The sequence below is a fragment of the Sciurus carolinensis genome, chromosome 13 (genome assembly GCF_902686445.1).
Source record: "Sciurus carolinensis chromosome 13, mSciCar1.2, whole genome shotgun sequence".
Taxonomy (NCBI): Eukaryota; Metazoa; Chordata; class Mammalia; order Rodentia; family Sciuridae; genus Sciurus; species Sciurus carolinensis.
The window spans coordinates 71,478,992-71,500,066 of record NC_062225.1 but is presented as its reverse complement, the minus strand read 5'-3'; the positions used below and the strand labels follow the sequence as shown (position 1 = coordinate 71,500,066).

The 21,075-nt window shown below is 49.0% G+C and overlaps 1 protein-coding gene across 1 annotated transcript in view; it reads right to left on the bottom strand.

Moving 5' to 3' along the window:
- Alk (ALK receptor tyrosine kinase) overlaps positions 1 to 21,075 on the bottom strand; it is a 678,240-nt gene that overhangs the window by 37,756 nt on the left and 619,409 nt on the right. Inside the window, exons 12-14 of the mRNA XM_047523055.1 lie at positions 16,527 to 16,689; positions 6,431 to 6,581; positions 213 to 344 (exon numbers count right to left, since the gene is read on the bottom strand). Coding sequence (XP_047379011.1) covers positions 213 to 344; positions 6,431 to 6,581; positions 16,527 to 16,689 — 446 coding nt within the window. The remainder of the gene's footprint in view (positions 1 to 212; positions 345 to 6,430; positions 6,582 to 16,526; positions 16,690 to 21,075) is intronic.

The window sequence follows — 21,075 nt, the reverse complement described above, 5'->3', positions numbered from 1 at the left end:
GGCGAAGCCCTGGCAAGGTGAACCTGGGCTGAAGAATGTGAGAGGAGAGCCGCCCTTTCTGGAACAACGGGCCCCTTTTGCTTTAGGTCTCAGCTTCTCATCTTTCAATGGGGATAGAGCATCTCAGGGCTTTCTGTCCAGAGTTGTCCTGGGCTACTACCCCATGAGACCCAGAAGTCCCTGTCTTGGGAATCTGGCCAAGTGGACCTTACCTTAAACACGTAGGTGGCTCCGCCTCCACCTCCCCCTCCTCCTGCCCACTCGTGCACACTTCTGTTCACGCGGATTTCTTCCTCGATCACGTTGTTCTCTCCGATGCAGACCTTCTGGATCAATTGGTTTGTCTGTAGAAACCAGAAGCATGTTAGGTTTGTATCCAAATCAGGGTTCCTCAGTTTCCAGCGGACGGATCTTGTATGCTTAATGTCAGGATCTGGCCCTCCTCAAATAGCCTGTAGTTGGGTTGAGTCTTGCTCACGTCCTGCGTGGGCGAGGGAAAGGATTCCTGTCGGAGGGAGGGGCTGGCTGTGAAGTAAAAGCTATGAAAATGATGTCACGAAATCAACAAACAGAAATTTATCTGAAGAGCGGGGGCAGTGACAAGTTAGGCCGACCAGGGAGGTACAGGCTTCTAACAAAGGAAGGCGCCCATGCTTGCTTTATTTATAGAGGTACAGATCAAAAGGGGTCCACAGAAGCTTCTTCAAGAAAAACAGGATGGGGCGGGGTAAGCAGGCCCTTTGGCTCTAGCGGGTCACTCCCCTCTCTGGGGCTTGTGCTTGCACCTTGAGTGGTGAGCTAGAACAGGGTACCACGTGACCCAAGCATTCTCCAACAGTGGACATCCAACCGTGAGTTCCTAAGACCAGCTTTCCTTGTCTAATGGCTCTTACTTCCCTCGGTTCTCACACCATTCATGGATGGCTTCCCGCAGATGAGCAGACAAAAGAGATACACAAATACCTGTCCCTCTGGGCAGTATTAGGGAAGGAGCACAAGGTCAGCTTGGATACAAAATGCCATGAGGAGCAGGGAGCGCCAGGAAGAGGTTTGTTGCTTTTGGTGGTCAGTGAGGACTGGAAGGGTGGGTGGGCTTTAGCACAGAGAGTAGGGGAGTTCTGTCATTCCGGGAGGAGAAATCGGCCGAGATCCAGTGGGGAAGGGTGGGTGTGTTGAGGTAAAGTCTCGAAGTCCATTTTAGAGAAGTCCGTTCTAGGGCAGAGAGATGGTTCTGGAGGGCCTGTTAGGAAGAGAAGGCCCCGTATGGTGAGAGAGGCCTAAGGGTACAAAACGGATCTTGGTAGGAACCCTTAAACGCAACCCAGAATTCCTCTTTTAGGCAGGGGAGCCACTGAAGATTCTGGAGAAGCTGCAGTTCTGAAGAATCATGGGAAGAATAAAGAAAAACAAAGCAAAGTGAAACCCAAAAGACACAGTGGAAGGATGAACTCAGATTTCATTCCCAACTCACCTTTGGGAAAGTCATTTCTCCACTTACGACATTTTATTCCTTCTGGGTAATGTCCCATTTCCTGTCTCTAAAATACCCTGGCACAGCCCTACATAGAGCTCTCTGTCTTCCCTGTGGGCCTTGGAGTCAGACAGTCCACACTCACCACCTACCTTGGGTGACTTGGTTTCTCTGGTCCTCCATTATGGGACAGAAATGAAGGACAGGTTGGTGGGACAGCAAGTAATTGCCAGCGTCTCACACATTAGGGCCTGGAGAGCTGGCTGCAGTTATTATTTTATTTGGATTCACTTCTGGATCCCACAGATTCCTGGTGGGACTCAGAGATCTAGGAGTCCCTGGGATTGTGCAGGAAATCTCTGGAATTCCTGCATAAACAGGGTAGTGCTTCAAGAATAGCTACACCTGCTTGTCGGCCACCAGAGCTCAAATGGGTTCTCCAAACACCGGCCTGACCTCAGAGGAAAATGACTTTCCTTTCACTTACTGGGGAAAAAAGCCAATAAAACATCAAATTTCCATCAAATGCTGCTGTGTAACCAGCCAGTGGACATGGCAATTCATCTTGAGCCACTCCTTATGCTAAAGCATTCAGGGATGCCAGCAATGAGTACTACAGAAATTTCCAGATAAACAGCCGAGATGCAATTTGTTTTATGGCATTGTGGATTTAATGATGGAAATAATTTGATATTTTTTTAGAGTGGATTTGGTGTGGATGGAAGGCTCTGAATTGCTATTGTAGAGAATCAACCTCTCTCTAGTGCATATGTAGCTCTGTTCAGGCTGGAGGGAGATTGCTGGAAGGGGGCATTGATAATGGTGGCCTGGGGCAGGCGTGGGCTGCAGGAAGCTTGTCCTGAGGCCGGGTCCAGGCGAAGAGAGAGGAAATGTGGGCTTGCACCTGTGCAGAGCACAGGATACTGGGTCCGCACTGGATTATTGGTAGCTCTTGCTAGAGATTTGCTGGGCCATGCGGGTGAGGCACCTCACATCCCTGGGCTGGCTCCATTTGGAAATCAAGGTGCTGCCCTGTCTAAACCAGAAGTGCTAAGAAGTCCCACGCCCAGGCCCTGCTCCCTTTCCTCCTCTTCTCTGTCTGTCAGCAGTGGGTCCTCGACCCGCTGGGGATGCCTGATTCAGAGAACAGAGTCTAGAGACTGTTGGGGTGAGGAAGAGACGGCTGTGGGGTTTGAGGATGGCCTTTTATTTAACTAAATGGGGACCCATGTCCATCCTCTACAGCTTCTGCTCCAGAGACACCCCTTAAATTGGTAGTGGGGTGAGGAATGGTCCACTCTCAGTCTGCACCTTACTGGACCCAGCAGCAGCATTTGGCAGGGTTGATATACTTTCTTTGCCTGACGTCCAGGAGCCCACACCCTCCACCGTCCTCTCCCACCTTGCCGACTACTCCTTTTTGGTGTCTTTTGCTGGTTCTCTTCTTTTTCCGGGCCTCTAACTGTCGGTCCCAGGGCTCCTCCTTGGTCTTCTCTACCCGCGCCACACCCTGGATGGTCTCATCCCATCGCAGCTCTATGCTGATTTCTCCAGACTTTGTCTTCACCTAGACCTCTCTCCTCGGCTCCAGCGGCCTACCTCCTGTTGTCCACCCAGCGTCTCCACTGACCCCCTGCAGACCTCCATGTCAGTACAACCTGACCTTGACCTTCAGATCTTGCCCCCAGCATGCTCTTTCCACATCATTCCCCACCTCCGGTGATGGCAGCTCCCTCCTTCCGGTGGTCAGGCTCCATTCTTGAAGTCATCCTTGACTCTTTTCTTTCTCTCACTTCCTCATCTAATGAAGCAGGAAATCCTTTTGGATTTTACATTGAAAATAGGCCTAGAATTCAACCACTCTGACCATTTCCAGGGTCACCATCCTGGTCCACGTCACCCTGGTATCTTGCCTAGATTAGGGCAACAGCCCTTGGACTCATTGCCCTGACCCTTCCCTTGAGCCCGTGCAGTCTGTTCTTCACAGCAAAGCCAGAGCGGGCCTCCTGCTACACATATCATATGGTCTCCCGATTGCTCAGCACCCTCCTATGGCTTGAACGTGTCCTTAGACAGGGCTGCTCAGCCCCATTTCCCCGACCTCCTCTCTTACGTCCCCTTTCTTTGCTCCCTCCACTGCATCCCACGGGCATACAACATGCTCCCACCTGAGACTAGGCCTTTGCTGGGTTGCGCTTTTTCCAGACGTTTTGCTCCTCCCCCTGCTTGTTATAAACTCCTTGTGAATAACGACATTTTTTTCCCCCTCACTGGTACATTCCAAGTTCCTAGAACAGTGACTGGCATATAGTAGGTGCTCGACACATGTTTGTGGAATACATTTGAATGAACTGAGAGCTCTCTGGCTCATGCGGTGGCCTTTCTTAATAGTTGTTGGCTGGGCGATGGAGGTGATGGGATTTAACTCGTAGACCTGTGCTTTTGCTCCCGTAGAACTGTCTGGATTGTCCTTTCTGGGGGACAATACTGAGATCAAGTGGGTAAGAGACAAGGATGTTGCTAAATATTCTGCAATGTACAGGAAAGCTCTGCCTCACTCCCTGCCAAAAGAAATTTCTGCTCCAAAATGCCAGCAGTGCCTCTGGTGAGGAAACCTGATTTAGACTTCTGCTGCCAGGTAGGGTCTGGAAGGATGGAGGAGCAGAGGCCAGGTGAGTGTGTGTGTCTGTGTGTGTGTGGGGGGTTCCAGTGGCTGGAGCCCACTTCATGCTTAGGAGTGGCCAGGCACACGAAAAGAGCAACTCCCACAAATGTGCCGTTGAAACAGCAAAGTTGCCAAATCCTGTGGTTTAATTCTTAGAGTTTATTTCATTCTATCAAGATGGTCTCTAGACACCATTTTTTTTTCTTAGACAGAAATGGGGACAGAGGTAGTAACTGAAAATGTATTTTTCCCTCTTCCAACAATTCAGGAGGCTTGGAAAAACCAGGGAAGGCCAATTACTTTCCCCATGCTATGCCCCACCTGACCAGTAGAGGGGGCTCTCTTGTCCTTGACTCAGAATTGCCTCCTCCTGCCCTGGGGACTCTCCCTGTGCATCCACTAAGTTTGAGAGTAAGTAGGTTGATTAACAAAAATGATAAAGGGCAGCAACCCAGAGGAACAAGTAGATTACAATTGAATTAAAACAAAAAGACTCGTTCCTGTGAAAAGACATAACTGATTACAATCCAATCAAGTAAAAGTTCCTTGCAGAAGTCAATGCAATCTTTCTGCTTAGATGAAAGAATTACATTAGCACTCAATGAATTCCTGTGAAAATTACAGCAGCCTGTAATTTAAAGACTTAATATATTATAAGAGGTTGGGAAGTCCTGATTATAGTTGCTAGATAAAAGTTGGAGTGGAGACCTTTCTCAGGTGGAAGGTTGCTCCTCTTAGCTCGCTCCTGTTCTGTGCTTTCATCTCATAAGGGATGGGGCAGGGAGGAAGGCTGAACTTTACTCTTGCTTGCCACTCTTGGGGCTCCCAGCCACAGCCTGGCTCTTAGGAGCTCTGGGTTTATTTTGTGACTTGAACTGCTTGCTGGGTAGCCCTTGTTCTTCTGCCTGTCCTCCCAGGCTGCTTTCTAATATGGTCCTGGAGAAGGAGCCTCCCTGGGCATGGGAACCCAGCGCCATGCCCAGCCACCTGCACCAAGCAAAGCTGTGCTTCAGATGAGGCTGGGGTCTGGCTCAACCCTCCCTGTGGCATCTCAAGTTTCTTCTAGGACAGTCAGCACTACCAGGGGCCTGTCCCTTTCTCCCAATACAGACAGGCAGGAGGTGACACCTAGGGCATCTGCGGGTTGCTGCTGCTTAATTAATTGCCACTGTCCCATCCTCCTGCCAATTTTAGGCCACTCTGGGATTTCTCAGCTTCTGCTGTTGGAGTTCTCCCTCTTGGACAGCTGGTCACCCCATCCTGCGAGGGTCAGAAAGACAATGTCGGGCTGTCTCTGGGACTGCAGAAGCATGTGTGGAGATGGAAATGGGAACGTCTATTAAAACAGAGGCAGGGGCAGGGCATAGGAAAACAGGAGCCCAGAGCTCTGGACCACTTTGTGAATGACTCTGGACAAGTCCCTTCTCCATTTTTCTCACCTATGAAATGTGGGAACTGGGCTGCACAGTTTATTCTGGATCTTGGTTTATGTTTTAATTTTTTTTTGTTTAATCACACACATAATAAATAATATGTGAAAAATCCTTTTTGTAACAATTCCAGACATTATTGATCAAGCTCTTCCAATTCAGTCCCCTCCTAGCAGTAGCTACTGTTAGCTGTATCTTTCAGAACTTTTTTTGTGCACTTAGGTACATCGATATGTGGCCACAAGTCTGTGATATCCAGCTGAACAAGAAGTTTAAGCTGGTATTTTCCTCTTTATAATAACATGATTAAAGATAGTGGTGTCCTAGCGAGGAAGTTCAGGAAGTAGGCTCTGACTTTTACTTCTGCAGAGAAGAATAATGACTAGTTCATTTAAATAGCCTTCAGTCCTTCAGTTTCTTTTCTGTCTTTCTTTTTTTTGGGGGGAGGGTACTGGGAATTGAACTCAGGGGCACTCGACCACTGAGACATATCTTCAGTCCTATTTTATTTAGGGCTTTTTTATTTTGCTGAGGCTGGCTTTGAACTCACCATCCTCCTGCCTGAGCCTCCCTAGCCACTGGGATGACAGACATGAGCCACCATGCCTGGCTCAGTCCTTCAGTTTTAAGGGTCAATCATGAAACCCTTGCTTCAAGTTTGGTCCCTGTGGGGACCATGGTCACATACCACCTACTTTCTTGTGCACCCAAATGACTCTGGAGGCAGAGGGGCATTTGCAGGCAGAACCAGGGGCAAGTCCTGCTGTCTTTGGAAGTGAACTCCCAGGAGCATGCTGGATGTTGGTGTCCTCCACGAGGCCTCCCCATGCTGGGTGAGGACAAACCCCTGCTCTGGGCACTTACACTGGGGCAGGCGTCCTCCCCCTGCTGCCCGACCAGGATGTACAGCATGTCGTCCTTCTCCAGGTTGAAGATGCCCAGCACAGACACGCCGTGGGACCGCATCATGGTGTTCTTCCCTCCTTTCCCTCCGGCGGCTCCATAGCCCGAGATGCTGCAATGGGACAAAGCACATTGGTTCCGGCCACAGTCAGAAGACTGACCCCTTTCCTGCCAACCAGTGGCTTCCAGGGGCCCGGGTGCATCGCTGCCATGGGCATGTCTGAGCATTCTTGCCCATATCAGCCTGGCGAGGCGGATAGGGAGGGATTCCTCCTCTACCGTCAGGCGAGGACAGTCAAGTTCAGAGGGATGTCGAGTCAGGAGAGTGAGAAACTAGTAAGATGTCAAGAAACAGAGAGAGAAGGAGGGAACACATAGGCACAGAGTAAGGTTGGGGCGATGACTTCTCAAACGCCTAGGTCTTCGCTATTTTGGATTTCTCAATCCAAGATCAAAAGACTCAAAAGACCTTGGATGGGTAACTTAATCTCTCTGTTCCTCATCTGTAGAATAGGGACAGTAAGAAAATCTACCTCCTAGCTACACGTTATGAAGATTAAAGGAATCCAGACAGTTTGTCTGAGAATTGTGGCTGCCACAAAATAGGCCTTAGGTGAATATTTGTTATCAGTAGCAAGAGTGTCCGGAGAAGTAGCTGACTTTGTGCAAAGTTACACAGTCACCCCTCGGGGTCCAGAATCAAGGTTCCGCAGCAGAGACTGAGGAGAACATGTTTGTGAGCACAGACTGTTTACTCTCATCCTGCCAGTAACTCCTTCTGGAGCAATCTGTGTGCAGACAATAAACAACCAACCATGATGAAAATAAAAACAGAGTGTGGGGATGTGGGATTATATCTGCTGCCTCTTAGGACTGTTGAGATGAAATCAAGCAAGGAAGGGGAGAGAAAGAACTGGATCCATGAACCGTGTCAGAAGAGCAGCCCGTCTTGAAGACAGCTAGTGTACCAGCTAACAAATGCCAACAGCTGGCTCCCCAGAGACCAGCTGCCAGGGAGAGGGACTCGGGAGGATTTGCATGTTCCCATACGTTCTGATCCAAGGTCTATTATGAACAACTGGGAAGAGATGAAAGGCAGTTTTGCCCACATGCATACACAGTGGCTTCTCCATGGACAGTTCTAGGAACTGCCCATGTTCTGATCATGGGAAGAGCCTCCTGGGGGCTCCCCCAAGGCTGAGTCCTCTGCTTTCTACTGCAGAGCTGAGCCTGGAGACTGAGACATTAGCAACTCGGTAGGCGAGGACTTGCCTTCTCTGTGAAATGCAAACAGAGACTCTCACCCCCAGTTCAGGGCCCTGGCAGGTGCTTAGAAACCAATTGGAGCATAGTGACTGTCAGGAACAGTGTCAGACTGTGTGGACCAGAGACCTGAGATGGGCTCCAGATCCTCGAAGGACTTACCAAGAAACCGGGGACACAGTCCTAGTTATGAAAAGAGAACTTTCACCATAGGGTGGCTATGTTGAAGAGGCAAAGTGGAGGGGACTCTGGGGCTTCAAGGTCAGAGTGGATCATTGGCTACTTGTGAGTCCTCTTAGAGGTCCAGCCTCTTCGACAGCAAAAGAATCTCATATTCTCTTCCAGGCTCACGTGACCATCCAACATCAAGAAGAGACACTGGCACGAAAGTCCGGCGATGCTGCAAGTCTCCTTGCAAAGTGTGGGTTGTAATCAGGCCCAGGAGGGATCTGGAGGATGTGACAGGTGCCAGGACCTCTGTTGGTTGAAGGGCTGGGGTTGGGTGGAGGGCCAAGGTTGGCTTCATGGTGAGGCTGACCGATGGGGAGGCTCTCAGACAAGCAGAAAGGGGTGGAGGGTAGGAGTCAGGGTTTGTGTGACCAGAGGGAAGGGACAGGGAGACTCTGGGACATCTGGCTGCAGCAGGCAGCTGGGATGGGGAGGGTGGGTTGTAGGTTTGCCTACCACGCTGGGCAGCATGCAAGCTGACATGCATCTGTCATCCCAATAGCCATAAATAGGAGAGGATTAATCTCATTTGACAGATGAGGAGACTGAGGCTCAGAGGGATTAAATAACTCATCCGAGGTCATGAAGCTGGCCACTGGCAGACTCTGGTCCAGACTCATACATCTCCCTCCTAGAGGCCATCTCCTCTCCTGTATGCTCCTAGGAGACTGATGTGGAGGTATAAAGATGAAGGCCTGAGGAGACACCAGCTCATTCTAAGTCCCTTTGACCCTCAAGTCACCTCTGACCCTTTAAAGATGGACAGAGCTGGCAGACTGGGGAAAAGGAAACTTTTTTGGTAGAAGGTGAGAGGAAGCCAAGTTACTTAGCTCAAAGAAGGGAAGCCTGGTGGGTGGGGGCTGGCAGCGTGGCTTCCAGAGAGTGTGCAGTTTGGGGACAGAAATGGGACCTGGACCCTGTCCTACTCACTACTCCAGGCTCCTGGGGTTTGGCCAGGCTGCACGAAAGAGTCATTTCAACCTAAAGGTGTAGTTTGCTTGGAAAACTTCTGCCTACGTCCTTGTCCTGCCCACTCCTGCTTATGGCTGAGAGGTAAGCTAATTCCTTTCTGCCTCATTTGCATAGTCATTTGCATCAATCTGCATGCATTATGAATCATTTTGAACTCTTTCATAGGTTTAAATTTAGTCAAATTATTATATTTTAGAAGTTGTTCTTGACTCCTTTTTTCTCACTAAACCTTTTCTGTTTCTCCTGTCCCTCAACCCAATTGGAACGGCAGCTCCCTCTAGGACTTGACCCGGCTCTTGGCAGTGGGGTAGGCTGCTGCGAGCCCTGAGCTCTGAGTCACATGCTGCTTACAGTCCTCGCTATGGAGCTGTATGACCTGAGACAATTGGTCAACCTCTCAGAGCCTCAGCTTCTACTATCAAAGAAGGAAATGAGGTCACAACCCTGCTTCATATATGGGGTAAATAGCTGATTGGAAAAGTCTGCAAATGAGGCACTAGGGGTGTCTCTGGGCTGGAGTCAGCTCCACGTATTCCAGGGCTGGCGGGAGAACTTGGCAATCAGGTGTCAGTGCCCAGAGTCGTCTTTGCCGGGTGGTGGCCTCAGCCCCCAGACTTCCATCCTGGACTAGGGACTGGCTTAAAGTCACTGGACAGGCAGCTGCCTGCCTGGACTAATTGCTGGGGCCCTGGGAAGCAGTGGCTCCCTCATCAGCCCTGAGGCCTGAAACCCACCATTTAGAGCTTCAGTCCTTTGGAAGCTTCTAGTTGCTACTACAAGACTGATCTGCTTGGGAGTGGGATGGGCCACAGTGAAAAAAGTAGGGTTAGAATACACACTGACCTGGATCCAAATCCAAACTCTGCTACTCAGACCAGGAGCGGGCGAGGCCTGTGCAGCCCCTCCTTCTAGCTGCTCACCCTGCACTTGCTGCCCCCAGAACCAGAACCTCCTGAAATGTGCCCAAGAGGCCTTGTTTATCTCTCCCTGGTTCTGGCCCTGCCAGTCTTACTCACTAGCTGTGTGACCTTGGCTAGTTTATTTACCCTCTCTGAGCCCCAGTTTCCCTGAATACGAATGGGAGATAATAATAATGCCTACCTTGAAAAATAGTTGTGAGAATTAAATGAGATAATTCCTATAAAGGTCTGATTTGGTGCCTAGAGGGTAACCAGAGAGTGACAAGTGATAGCCACAGTCCTGCAGGTGAGCCTGTCCACCCCTCTCCTGGGGGTGGTTTCTGGGAGGCAGAGAAGGTGAACCAAGGAGAGGGGGGGCAGTAGGTGGACCAGAGTGTGGCCAAGGGGATGTGGGTGGAGGCTGTAAGCTTCCCCTGGGACCCACCTCTGTATAGAATCTGGGAAGCACAAGCCAGTCTGAGTATTTTTGAAGACCCAAACTCTGGAAATAACATCACACAAACTCACGCCAGAATAATAACCGCAGCCCGAGTCTCTGAAGCGCTCTCCCCTACCCTTGTAAACAGTTTATTTTTGATGGTTGACAAATGACAAGAAATTAATATACCTGCCACTCAAGTGGGGAAAATGACTTGCAGTGATTCCAATTTACGGGAAATTACACGATTCGGCTCTCAAAGAGTTGATGCTGTAATTTTTTGGTTTTTTTTTTTCCCCCTCATCTAAATCCATGTCCCCTGGTCAGAATGGATGTTTATTGGGTTTGCATTTTGTATTATTGACTGTGAGCTATTGTTACCTGATGTAATTGAGTTGTGAATCTTTTTTAAATAAAGAATTAGCAGCAAATCTGAGCGGCTGCCTGCTGGATCCAGAAACGACAGCGCAGCTGGTGTGCGGCAGGTCGGTGTGTCTGTACCCACTTAGGAGGGGGAGGAGAGAGACCCCACTCAGTGGAACACAGGGCACCCCATTTCTCTCCTGCACCACCCTTGGGTGGACCACGCCAAGAGAGACCTCAGGCCTCCGACTCCCAACTGCTGCCTGGGCCGAGTCCCTCCCTCCTCGGTGTCACTTTCCCCATCTGTGAAATCAGGATGGTAAGATCTGGCGGGCCTGCCAGTGTGGCCTGGGCTTGGGCCGCCGGGGCTTCCTGATCAGGTGAACAGTCGTACTATCCAAATGGGTCACTTGAGCATCGGTTGACACCCCTGGGGGCTGGTGTTGAAGGGGCCTGTCGTGGAGGCCTGTGCTCCTCGGGGGGGGCCACCTGGTCCTGTTCCTACTGCATCTATGAGCAGGGCACCTGGTCCGGTCCACTTCTTCCCTCAGCACCCTCCTAACAGTGCAGACTGGAGGGAAGCTCAGCCACCTCTCTACAACCCTCACACTGCGGAGGAGGAAAGGCAGCGTTCAAGGTCACGTGGTGTGTTGGCGGCAGAAGTTGGACCCACACTCCATCCTGCTCCGTGCCCTTCATCCCTGTGCAATAACTTAGCAGTTCAATGTGCTTTGGGACGTCGCTTCTGCTAGTGTCCAGGGCTTGATTGGAATTGTGGGCTACTATGGAACTTTCCTGCCCCGTGGTCTTTCTGGAGACCATGAGACTTTGGAGTCTCAGTCATCTCCTCCAGTCCTGAGGTACCTACTCAGTGCCTGGCACACAATAGGATCCCCCTGGTTCAGTGCTAAGCACAAAGTAGGCATCCCGCAGCTCAGTGGCTGACGTGTGTGTGTGTGTGTGTGTGTGTGTGTGTGTGTGTGTGGCTCCATGGCAGTTTGTGGATTGGGTTGAATTACCGTGTTATCCAGCTGCACACACTGGTCCTTGGAGCCAGGTAAAAATGTGAATGTCACTGATGGAGACCATCAGGAACAGCTGTGGCCTCGGCCAGCTGGCTCCAGCTGGGTTCCGGGGCCTCTTGGATATGGTGTGTGAAGAGTGATTGACCTGTGCGAGGACTGCCAACAGGAGCTGTGGGCCATGTGTGACAAATGTCTTTACGTGTGCTCCGGGGTGGGGGCAGGGCCGGGAGGGGTCCTGAACCCAACAGAGGCAGGCAGGAAAGACGGGGGCTGGAGGCCTCGGCAGGGATCAAGAAGCAGGAGAAGTGAGAAAGAGCAAGAGGCACGGGCTGTCTGCTGAGCGACTGCCTCTCCGTGGGCGCCTCGCACTCTCTAAACGCCCCTCCCAGTCCTCAGAGTGGGGCTCTGCCAAGGAGCATCTCCATTCCCTGATGAGGCGCAGGTTCTTGCCGCCGGCCTCCCCACCCCACTCCAGAACAGGCCCCACAATCCATGTTCTCTTTGTGGCTCTGGTGGCCTCCCGCCCTCACTCCTGCAGCCACCCACCTCCTCAGGCACACTCCTGACATTGTCTGGTGCAGACCAACTTGGCTCAGAAGTCCCCCTTAAGCAGTGTCCTGTCCCTGGTACCGAACCCTTGCCTTCCCCTCTTCATCAAGCTCCTTTGGAGAGTGATTGATACTCGCTCCCCTTGCTCCCTGCAACCCCAAGCCAGAAATGTGCTGCTGTCGAGTGTTGTCCACACCATCCGCTGGGTGCTCAAATCCCGGTCGCCCCACCTCCCACCGCCCTCCCAGCCCCGCCCCCTCCTCTCCATCCTGGCTTCCGGCCCTGCTATAGTCCCTTTCTCTCTTGCCTGGATGACAGCCACGCTGTGCACCTGCTCTGCCTGCCTGCAGGCTCCTTTCTGTCCCTCCCACTCTCCCACTGTCACCAGAGGGAGCTAAAGGCATCTGGGAAGCGAGGCTCCAGCTGTCTGGCCTCCAGCCTGACCTGCTCCCTGCAGGGCCCAGACTCATGGTGCACGGCAGGCACCTGCCACCCGCTCCTTCTGCCCTCCCCACCTTGGAGACCACTCTTGCTGCCTTCAGATGGAACTCTGGCTTCTGCTCCCTCAAGGAAGCTTGTCACAAACTAAGACTGGGAGAAATGCCTCCCCTGCCCTCTGACACTGGTACCTTGAGTCAACATCCGTTTTTATTCTTCTCCATCACATGGAAATGCTTGTTCCCATGTCCACCGTCCCCAGGGCTGCAGCTCTTCTGGGGCTGGGGCTGGGGCGGGCTCTCCCTCACTGGTAAACTTGGGGTCAGGCACAGGCTCCTGACTGTAGCTGACTTGTGGCTCACTGAGATTTGCACAGCGGGAGGGAGCAAGTACTGACACCAGGGCAGGTGGGCTTGCGTGGCGTGTGACCCCATCACCTCTTGCTGTTAGAGGAAGAGGCAAATCCAGGGCAGGAAAGCAGGTGGGGGAAGAGTTGGGGGCTCCAGGGCGGAGCCCCAGTTCTGTCCTATCTAGCCCCTCCTTAGCTCCCTCTCTCTGGGTCTCCTCCTTTGTGGTGGGCAAATGGGTAAGAGGGTAGGGAATGGGCCCACCTAAGAGTGGAGGGTGCTTTCACCTACATACATCCAGAGGAAGCCCCAGGCACTGGGGGCCCCACCCTGGCACATGGTAAGTGTTATCCCCCTTCCCTTTGGGGATGTAATAGGACCAGAACTCAGGTGGCCACCACACAGCACTAGCTGAGCACCACGCTTCAGATAGATGGATTGCTACCTTTTCTGTTTCCAAGGATCTTTTCCTCACAGCCTCTGGCATGCCTCATGTTTTTAAATTTTTTTTCCACTAGACGAATTATAGTTACTAAATAAAAATGATTATGAAGGAGAAAAAGTTCTCCAGAAAAGGACATTGACTTCTCAGTAAGAATAGTCTGACTTGGAGATAGGGCCTAAAAAGTGAATCATGAACTATCTGCTTCTTTGGTTACTAAGTTATTGTGACCTGTAGACATTGCCCTGAGCATTGTCCAGGGTCAAGAATGAGGTTAGGGTCAGGAATATCTGTTAGAGCCATTCTTTGATTAAAACCCAAGAATTCAACAACAATAATGATAAAACCCCAAACCCAATGGTTTTTGGTTTTGACTCTTCCATTTTGATATGATGCCATCTTAGCCAGATCATGTCTCCTGCTGTTATGGTTTGGATAAAACCCAAAAGCTCATGTGTGAGACAATGCAAGAATGTTCAGAGATAAAATGATTTCAGTTATGAGAGTTGTAACCTAAATGGCAGATTAGTCCACTTGAATGGGTGGTAACTATAGGCAGGTAGGATGTAGCTGCAGGAAACAGGTCACTGGCTGTGTGTATTTGGGGTTTAAATTTTGTCCCTGTCAAGCAGACCTCTCTGCTTCCTGATTGTCCTGAGCTGAGTAACTGTCCTCCACCACGCCTTTCTGCTGTGGTGTTCTGCTTCACCTGGGGCCCAGAACAATGGACTGAACCTGGGAAAGAGTGAGCCAAAATAAACTTTCCCTCTCCTAAGTTGTGCTTGTCATGTCTTCTGGTCACAAATGCTGATTAAAACACCTACTTCAAAAGAAGAACAGCTCCTTGTATGTGTTACCAATGAGACAAACACCAGTCAATGCGAGGACTAGAAGATAGTCTCAGTATTTCAAAGAGATGGTGGAAATGGTTCTCCAGCATTAGCTGGGGTTCTATCAATGCAATGTGGCAATTCTGTGGCACTTCATGCAGATCAGAAACCTGACTAGATTTACATATGGCTGTGATGAATAATATATGGGAATGAGTTAATTATTATTTAATAAATTTAGTTCTTCTGGCAGACCAAATCTTTCAAAACCAAAAGCACATCTGAAGAAGTCGGACTAAAGTCATCAGACGCAGAAAAACCTGGAGCTAATGCTTATGGAATGGGTCTGTCCCTTGAAATGCTTCTGCAGCTGCCTGCCTGCTACTGTCCTTGCTGACTTCTCTGACCCCAGGCGAGGGAGCTCCTCCCAGGTGGGGGCATTGTGCTAGGCACATGGTCATCACAACCAGCTGGGAGGTGCCAGCACTCCGCTGCTGCTTACAAATGGGGAGAGTTTCCTCCAAATGTGGAAGTGGGCCTGATGTCTTGGGGGACTGCAGCCCAAGAGGACCTCACGTCAGGCCTCTCCTGACTGTGAGCTTCTGTGGGAGAAGCAGCAGGAGAGTCTTGGCCAATCTGGCTTTGGAATTGCCCTGGGTTGGGAGGGGACAACGGGATCCTGCCACCTCACAGCTCCCTTCTGGTGATTTGGCTTCTCCTCCTGGGCTTTCATTTCCAGAGGCTTCCTGGAGATGGGCTGTAGATGCTTCCTGTGCTTGATCTCCTTCCCTGTCCCTTCTGTCCTCTGTGTGCCTCCCAGATGTGGGTGTTAGTAGGAGCACAGACTCTAGGCCAGAGGCCCTGGGTTTAATTCCCAGCTCTGTCACTGTGTACCTGAGGTCTGGGGCTGAGATTCTCCGCCTCCAGTCTTTTCATATGAAAACATAGGGGTATCAGCAATAACAATACCACTCGCTTCATGGCTGAAAGCAGGAGAAATACCAGGGGATTCTCAACAAGTTTTCATCCACTTCTCCCCAGGAATCTTTTCCTGCCTGTCCTAGGGCACATGGAGGTTCCCGTTGGCAGGAAGGCAGGTCTGGCTTGCTTGGTGTACTGGGTCTTTGGGACATTTATGGAGGGTGGATGGGACCTGGTACAGCTAACCTGATTGCAGCTAAACCTTGCTACTGTGTTTCTGCAAAGAATGTCTCTTAAAAAGCACTTAGGGCTCCCCCCAGAACACATTTGCCAAGGGATCAAGATATCACAAAACACCCTTAAGTTGGAGAGAAAAAACGTCAACCTGAGAAGCCCCTATCCAGAAGCGTAGGGGGGACAGCAGGAGGGGAAGGAGAGTACCCCCCGGGTACCAACACTGCCCAGTGAGGATGCTTCTGTGCAGGGCTGGGTGGAGGGGCCTGCAGTGAGGCCACACCTCAGATGTCTGAGGTTGGAGGTTGATTCTCGATGATGTGACTGTTGGGGACACCTCAGGCTTTCTGAGTTTGTCTCCTCAATTGTACAACTGCTGGGTGGGCCGTGCTGACATCACAGAGCCTAGGTGAGGACTCTATAGGCTTGACTGAGTCCTGGGTCCAAAGGGACTCAGAGGCTCTCAAAGGCTGCACCAGCGCCCCTTAGCAACTAGGTGGAAATTCAGATTCTCAGAACCCACCCAGACATACAGAATCAGACTCTGGAAACCTGGGTTTTAACCAACCTTTGAGTCTCACCACAAGCTTTGTTAGTGCCATGACCTCAAGACAGCACAGAGGAATCAGGCTTCCTTCTGCCTGGTTTTGCCCTGGTGGGAAACCGTGGAGTTGGGATTGGGGTGAGGTTGAGCATCAGAGAATGGCTTGCTTTACATGTTAACAGTGAAGGCCCAGGAGAGGATAAGGGCAAGCTGAAGAGCATTAGCTTTTGTGTGCATAGTATTTTTGTTTTCCAAATATTTTTACACACCTTGTCTCACCTGAAGAACATCAAACAGTATTCAAAAAATAGTCCATCATAATTATAATTATTAGTAATATATAAGTAGCTAACTAATGCATACCTACCATCTCCACAACAGTCTGTGAACTCCTTTGTCGCCATATTTGATCTCCGGGCCTCACACCCTACCACAGGCTGCCATCTGCAGCCCTTGAATCTTGGCATGCTTAGGCACCCCAGGGGCATGCACGCACAGGCAGGGCCCCAACCCTCTTCAGGGAAATGGGTCTGCCCCTCGACCTCCCCCTCTCCCTTACGTACCTGTAGGTGTCAGTGGCTGGCACTTTCCAGATCTGGATGCCCTTCAGGGGCCCTTCACTCCCCACCACCACACTCTGGTTGGAGTTCTGGTAGGCGTTGTTGCACTGGGCCTGTGTGGGGCCATAGGGCCCACTGGCCCCGCATGTGGTGAACAGCCAGTGAACTGTGGCACAAAAGGAGAGAGAGTCACTCACTTGGCTGGCTATAGGCTGCTTTGGGTTGTCTCCAAGTTGTCTGTTCAGTAGGCTCAAACATGCATTCCAAGATGGTATCATGGTTTGGTCAAGAAACACTGATCAGCCATTCAAATTGGAAACTTCTCTTGAACCTACTAAGTGGGGAAGAAAGCCATAGAAAGATCCAGCCAACACTGTGCTATGAGCCGTCTAAGGAGCAGGGAGTGAAGTCCCCTTTCATGTGGCATAGACTAAGACATAATCTAGAATTCTCCTGATCTCTCATAGAGTCCAGCACAGCACTGGGCAAATTACAGGTGCTCCATCTGGGCTTCTATGACTGCATCTAACCTGCTTCCAAAGGCTTGGCATCTGCATATAGGATCCTTATAGCTTTGAGAAGATAGAAAATGCAAATTAGACACAGTCCCAGCCCCATGACCCCACCACTGGCCCAGGTACCCAGGGCAGGTGGGAGCAGGAAGTCTCCCACTCCCTGGCTATGGCTTCCTTCTGCCTGACTTTGCCCTGGTGGAAGACCATGGAGTTGGGATTGGGGTAAAAGACCCTGAACAGGGCAGGCCTCAGCTTCCTTATTATAATCAAGTTGGGTTTAGAAATTCAATGAGTGTAGCTTTTAGGTTCTCTATGCAAAAGAGAGTATTAAAAACAAAAAAAGGGAAAACAGGTCAAATTTGTCAAATTTTGTCTCTTTCTCCTCAGCCTACTTCCTGTTGAGCTCTGTCCTTGTCCAATATCCTTGGGTGACTTTCTGGGGGCACCTTAGGAACACTCAGCACAAACCCTCCCCCATCATCCCATTACCAACTACTGAGCTATTTCCTTTCAAACTTTCCATCTTTGAGCCAGGCCAGACCTTGGGGAGTTTTCAGATCTCTTTTTGGTCATGATTCTAGTATAGTTTTTACAACTTATAAGAACTTTAAAAAAAAGTATTCTTGATAAATTATTTTTACTTAAAAGAAAAAAAAAATCTCATTATCAGATTGTCAAAATTACTTTTCTTTAAAGAGAGATTAGGTCAAATTCTACCCACAGGAAATGATGGAAGAATTAATTTAAGTATACATAACTTTGTTCACTAAAATATTAAAGTGAAAAAAATTTGAAGACTTTGAACTAATCTAGTGATGAAAGTAAAAGATTAATTGGGGTTGCCAATTATAAACAAACAGATTGAGATTATGCTGGGCAGGATTGATAACCAGAAAACTGGGCCAGTTGTGGGCTTTTGTGACAGGGCCCTGGCCCCAAGGTCAGGAGCAAGAAGTTCTACTGGGGCTCCGATACATACGGCTATTCAATACAGCACTTGTGATTCATTTTTTTTTTTTCAAATTAAGGGTCTATTTGGTTTCTAAAAGTCATTTCAAAGACTGGGAGGTAGTGAGTCCATTTACCTTTGGTATGCATGTATCGCTAATGGTTAACTTTCTGATCTATTTGGGTTATAAAGTGGGCAACCTGTTAATTCCAAGGACTAACTCCTTACAAAATGTATTTTAGCAAAACTTGTTTGGCCAGTTGCCTTTTTACCTGCTCCAGAGCCCAAATTCCACACATGGACTGCACTACAGGGGCAAGTGGAAGGACCACAACGGGAATCAACAAGAGTACCTGGGTTTGGGGACAGTCTCATTAACGGCTGACTGTAAGACCTCGATCTAGTTCCTTCATCTGTCAAAGGGGCTGGATTGGCATGTTAAAAGAAGCAGATGGATATAAAAGGTCACTGTGAAGTCCCAAACTCTAAAAATCTGACTTGTTTCAATGGCACATATCCGTATTCAAGACTGGTATTATTCCTGACGAATGGAAATGTGTCCAGGGGAGGTTCAATGACTATGGATCCCATGCACCTGGGAATTTAAACTCAGTGAGTTGGGAATGAGGATGGGGGCTGGGAGAAAAAGAAAAACTCGGGAAGTGAGTTGATAGATCTTCATCTCCCATTATGTCCAACCTGAGGCCTATTCTGCAGACCCATCTACACCTATGGCAAGTGGCCTGGTTTTGGAGTAGCCTCATCTACCTGGAGACAGAAGCATGGTGCTTTGTTCAATGAATTTAAAACTGGAAATAAAAGAATGCATATATATTTATATTTATTTACTTTAACTTTTTTATTTCCTTAAGAGTGTGCTGGGGAAGAGAGCTGAAGACGTGGCACCCTGCTCAGCATCTCATCTTCTGAGGCATCCACTTTTGACTTCAGCCTAGCTTAACCAACATTGTTCAGAAGGTTTTGAGACATTCCTAGGAATACTGGTCTTCTACTTCTTGACCAGGTGGGATATCTGGTGAGATAGGAAGAGGGGCATGGGCTCTGGATTCAGATGGGCCCATTTTTTCTTCCTGGATTTAGCCCCTGGCCAGCTGTGAGACCTGGATTAGATTATATTACCTCTCTGAACCTCAATCTTCTAACCTGAACAATGGAGATTATACCATCTACTGTTTAGGCTTTCTGTGAAAATGAAAAGATGACCTAGGCAAAGGGCTTTGCTCAACATTCAGCATTAGAGATGTCTAATGAATAGAGTTTAAATAGTGTGTAACTTCATGTTCAAGTTCTCACTGTGGGAAGCAGACACCCAATCTCAAGATTTATGTCCCCATCCTGTAAAGGAGGGACTCTAGGGCTGTTTCTCAATAAAGGGACCAGTATTTTCCCAGTTCAATGAATGTATATTAGTCTCAGGTGGTTTGTCTACACAAAATTTTGTTTTTATTTTCAGTGATTTCTTATGGAAAGGCCCAGAGAGGCAACTTTTTCTAAAGTGGATTCCATGGGAACAGAGGATTTGCCATCCCAGGTCAAGCCCATGATTCATCCAGCCAGAAATCTTCTGCTCCCAGCAGTCTTTGAGGCATGATGATGCTCCCTGCTCTCTTGGATGGCTGTGACCCTCATAAATCTGCCCAACTTTGTTTGGGATCAATTTATGTATCCCACCAGCACTTTTTCGGGTGTGGAGTTTGAGTTTGTTGCTCCTTGTGCAAGGGCTATCCTGCTTCTTGTGTCTTATTCAAGCTTCATGCCTTGGTTCCCTTTGTTCATTCTGTTTGAAATCTTGTAGACATCATAGAATATTATGGAAAGATGGGAACTTAAAAAAATACCAAATCAGTGGTTTCCAAACCATTTAAGAACCTTCAAAATACAGATACCAGGGCTCTGGAAATCCAGATTTAGTTTTACCTGGGTGGGAATGGGAAGGCAATACTTGTATTGTATAAAACCTTTCCAAGAGAACCTGATATTCAACCAGATTTATAGACTAGTTTCACATACCTCATTGTCCAGATGAAGAAAGAATATTCTAGACAGAGCAAGTGGTTTTTCTGAGTCTGTTAGCAATGAAGAAGGAATCAAATTGAGAATCATTCCTTCTCCTTTCTGCCTTGAAGACTTCCAACCTTTTCAGCTTATCCCTACATGAGTCCCTGATCTCCCTTGTCTTCATCAGGAACTTCTTTAATGCTATAAATTTTTTTTTTTTTTTTTTTTTTTTTTTTTGAGATGGGTCCATTGGACTGTGGGTACCTGTGAGGATAATTGCTATTCTGCTTTATTTCTAGAGTCCCTCTGAAGATGCTTGCTTGGAACTCACTTTAATATTTTCCAGATCTTACCCAAGAGCTGGGCTATGGCTCTGAGCCTGGTGGTGTTGTGGACCTAATAAAGCTCCACAGGAAACATCTGGAAGAGGGAATGGTGGAAGTCGGAAGGATTTAGCAGGTCCTGCAGACAAAAGATCAGCTCTAAACTAAAGTAGGTTGGAACCATGAGAGGGTAGGCAGGTGCTAGGTGGATTTTCAGCACTGTCACCAGAGTAGAAGGCACTGTACCCAACCTTATGGATCAAAGCAGGCAGGTGAGGCAGGAGAATTAGCAAATGTCTTAGGGTGCAAGTGAGGTCAAGGTGAGCTTTGATCTGCAGGTGGAAGCTGCTTGTTTTCTGAACTGTCTTGTCTTTTCTTCTGGGTGTTGTGCAGGGACCTGACCCTTAGATACCTAAGAGGTAACTCCACCCCATGAAGAGGGCAAAACCTCTCAATATTTCCTGCCCACCCAACGTGACTCAGGCACTATGCTTTCATACATGTATTAAATGCATTCTGAAACTCTGTGTAGCTGAAGGTTAAGCTGTAGTATTCCCTTTAAATCAAGTTCAGAGAAGCTGAGGGCTTGTTCTGTAGCTTATGGAGTGAATGGATAATTAGTTAAGACAGGGATTAAATGTAGATCTTTTGCCAAGCCAAGTTCAAGGCTTAAAATGGTGCTAGGATTATGAGGAAGTTCCCATGGACCTTTTCTGAATGTTAGATTTTTTTCCTTTTTAATTCCT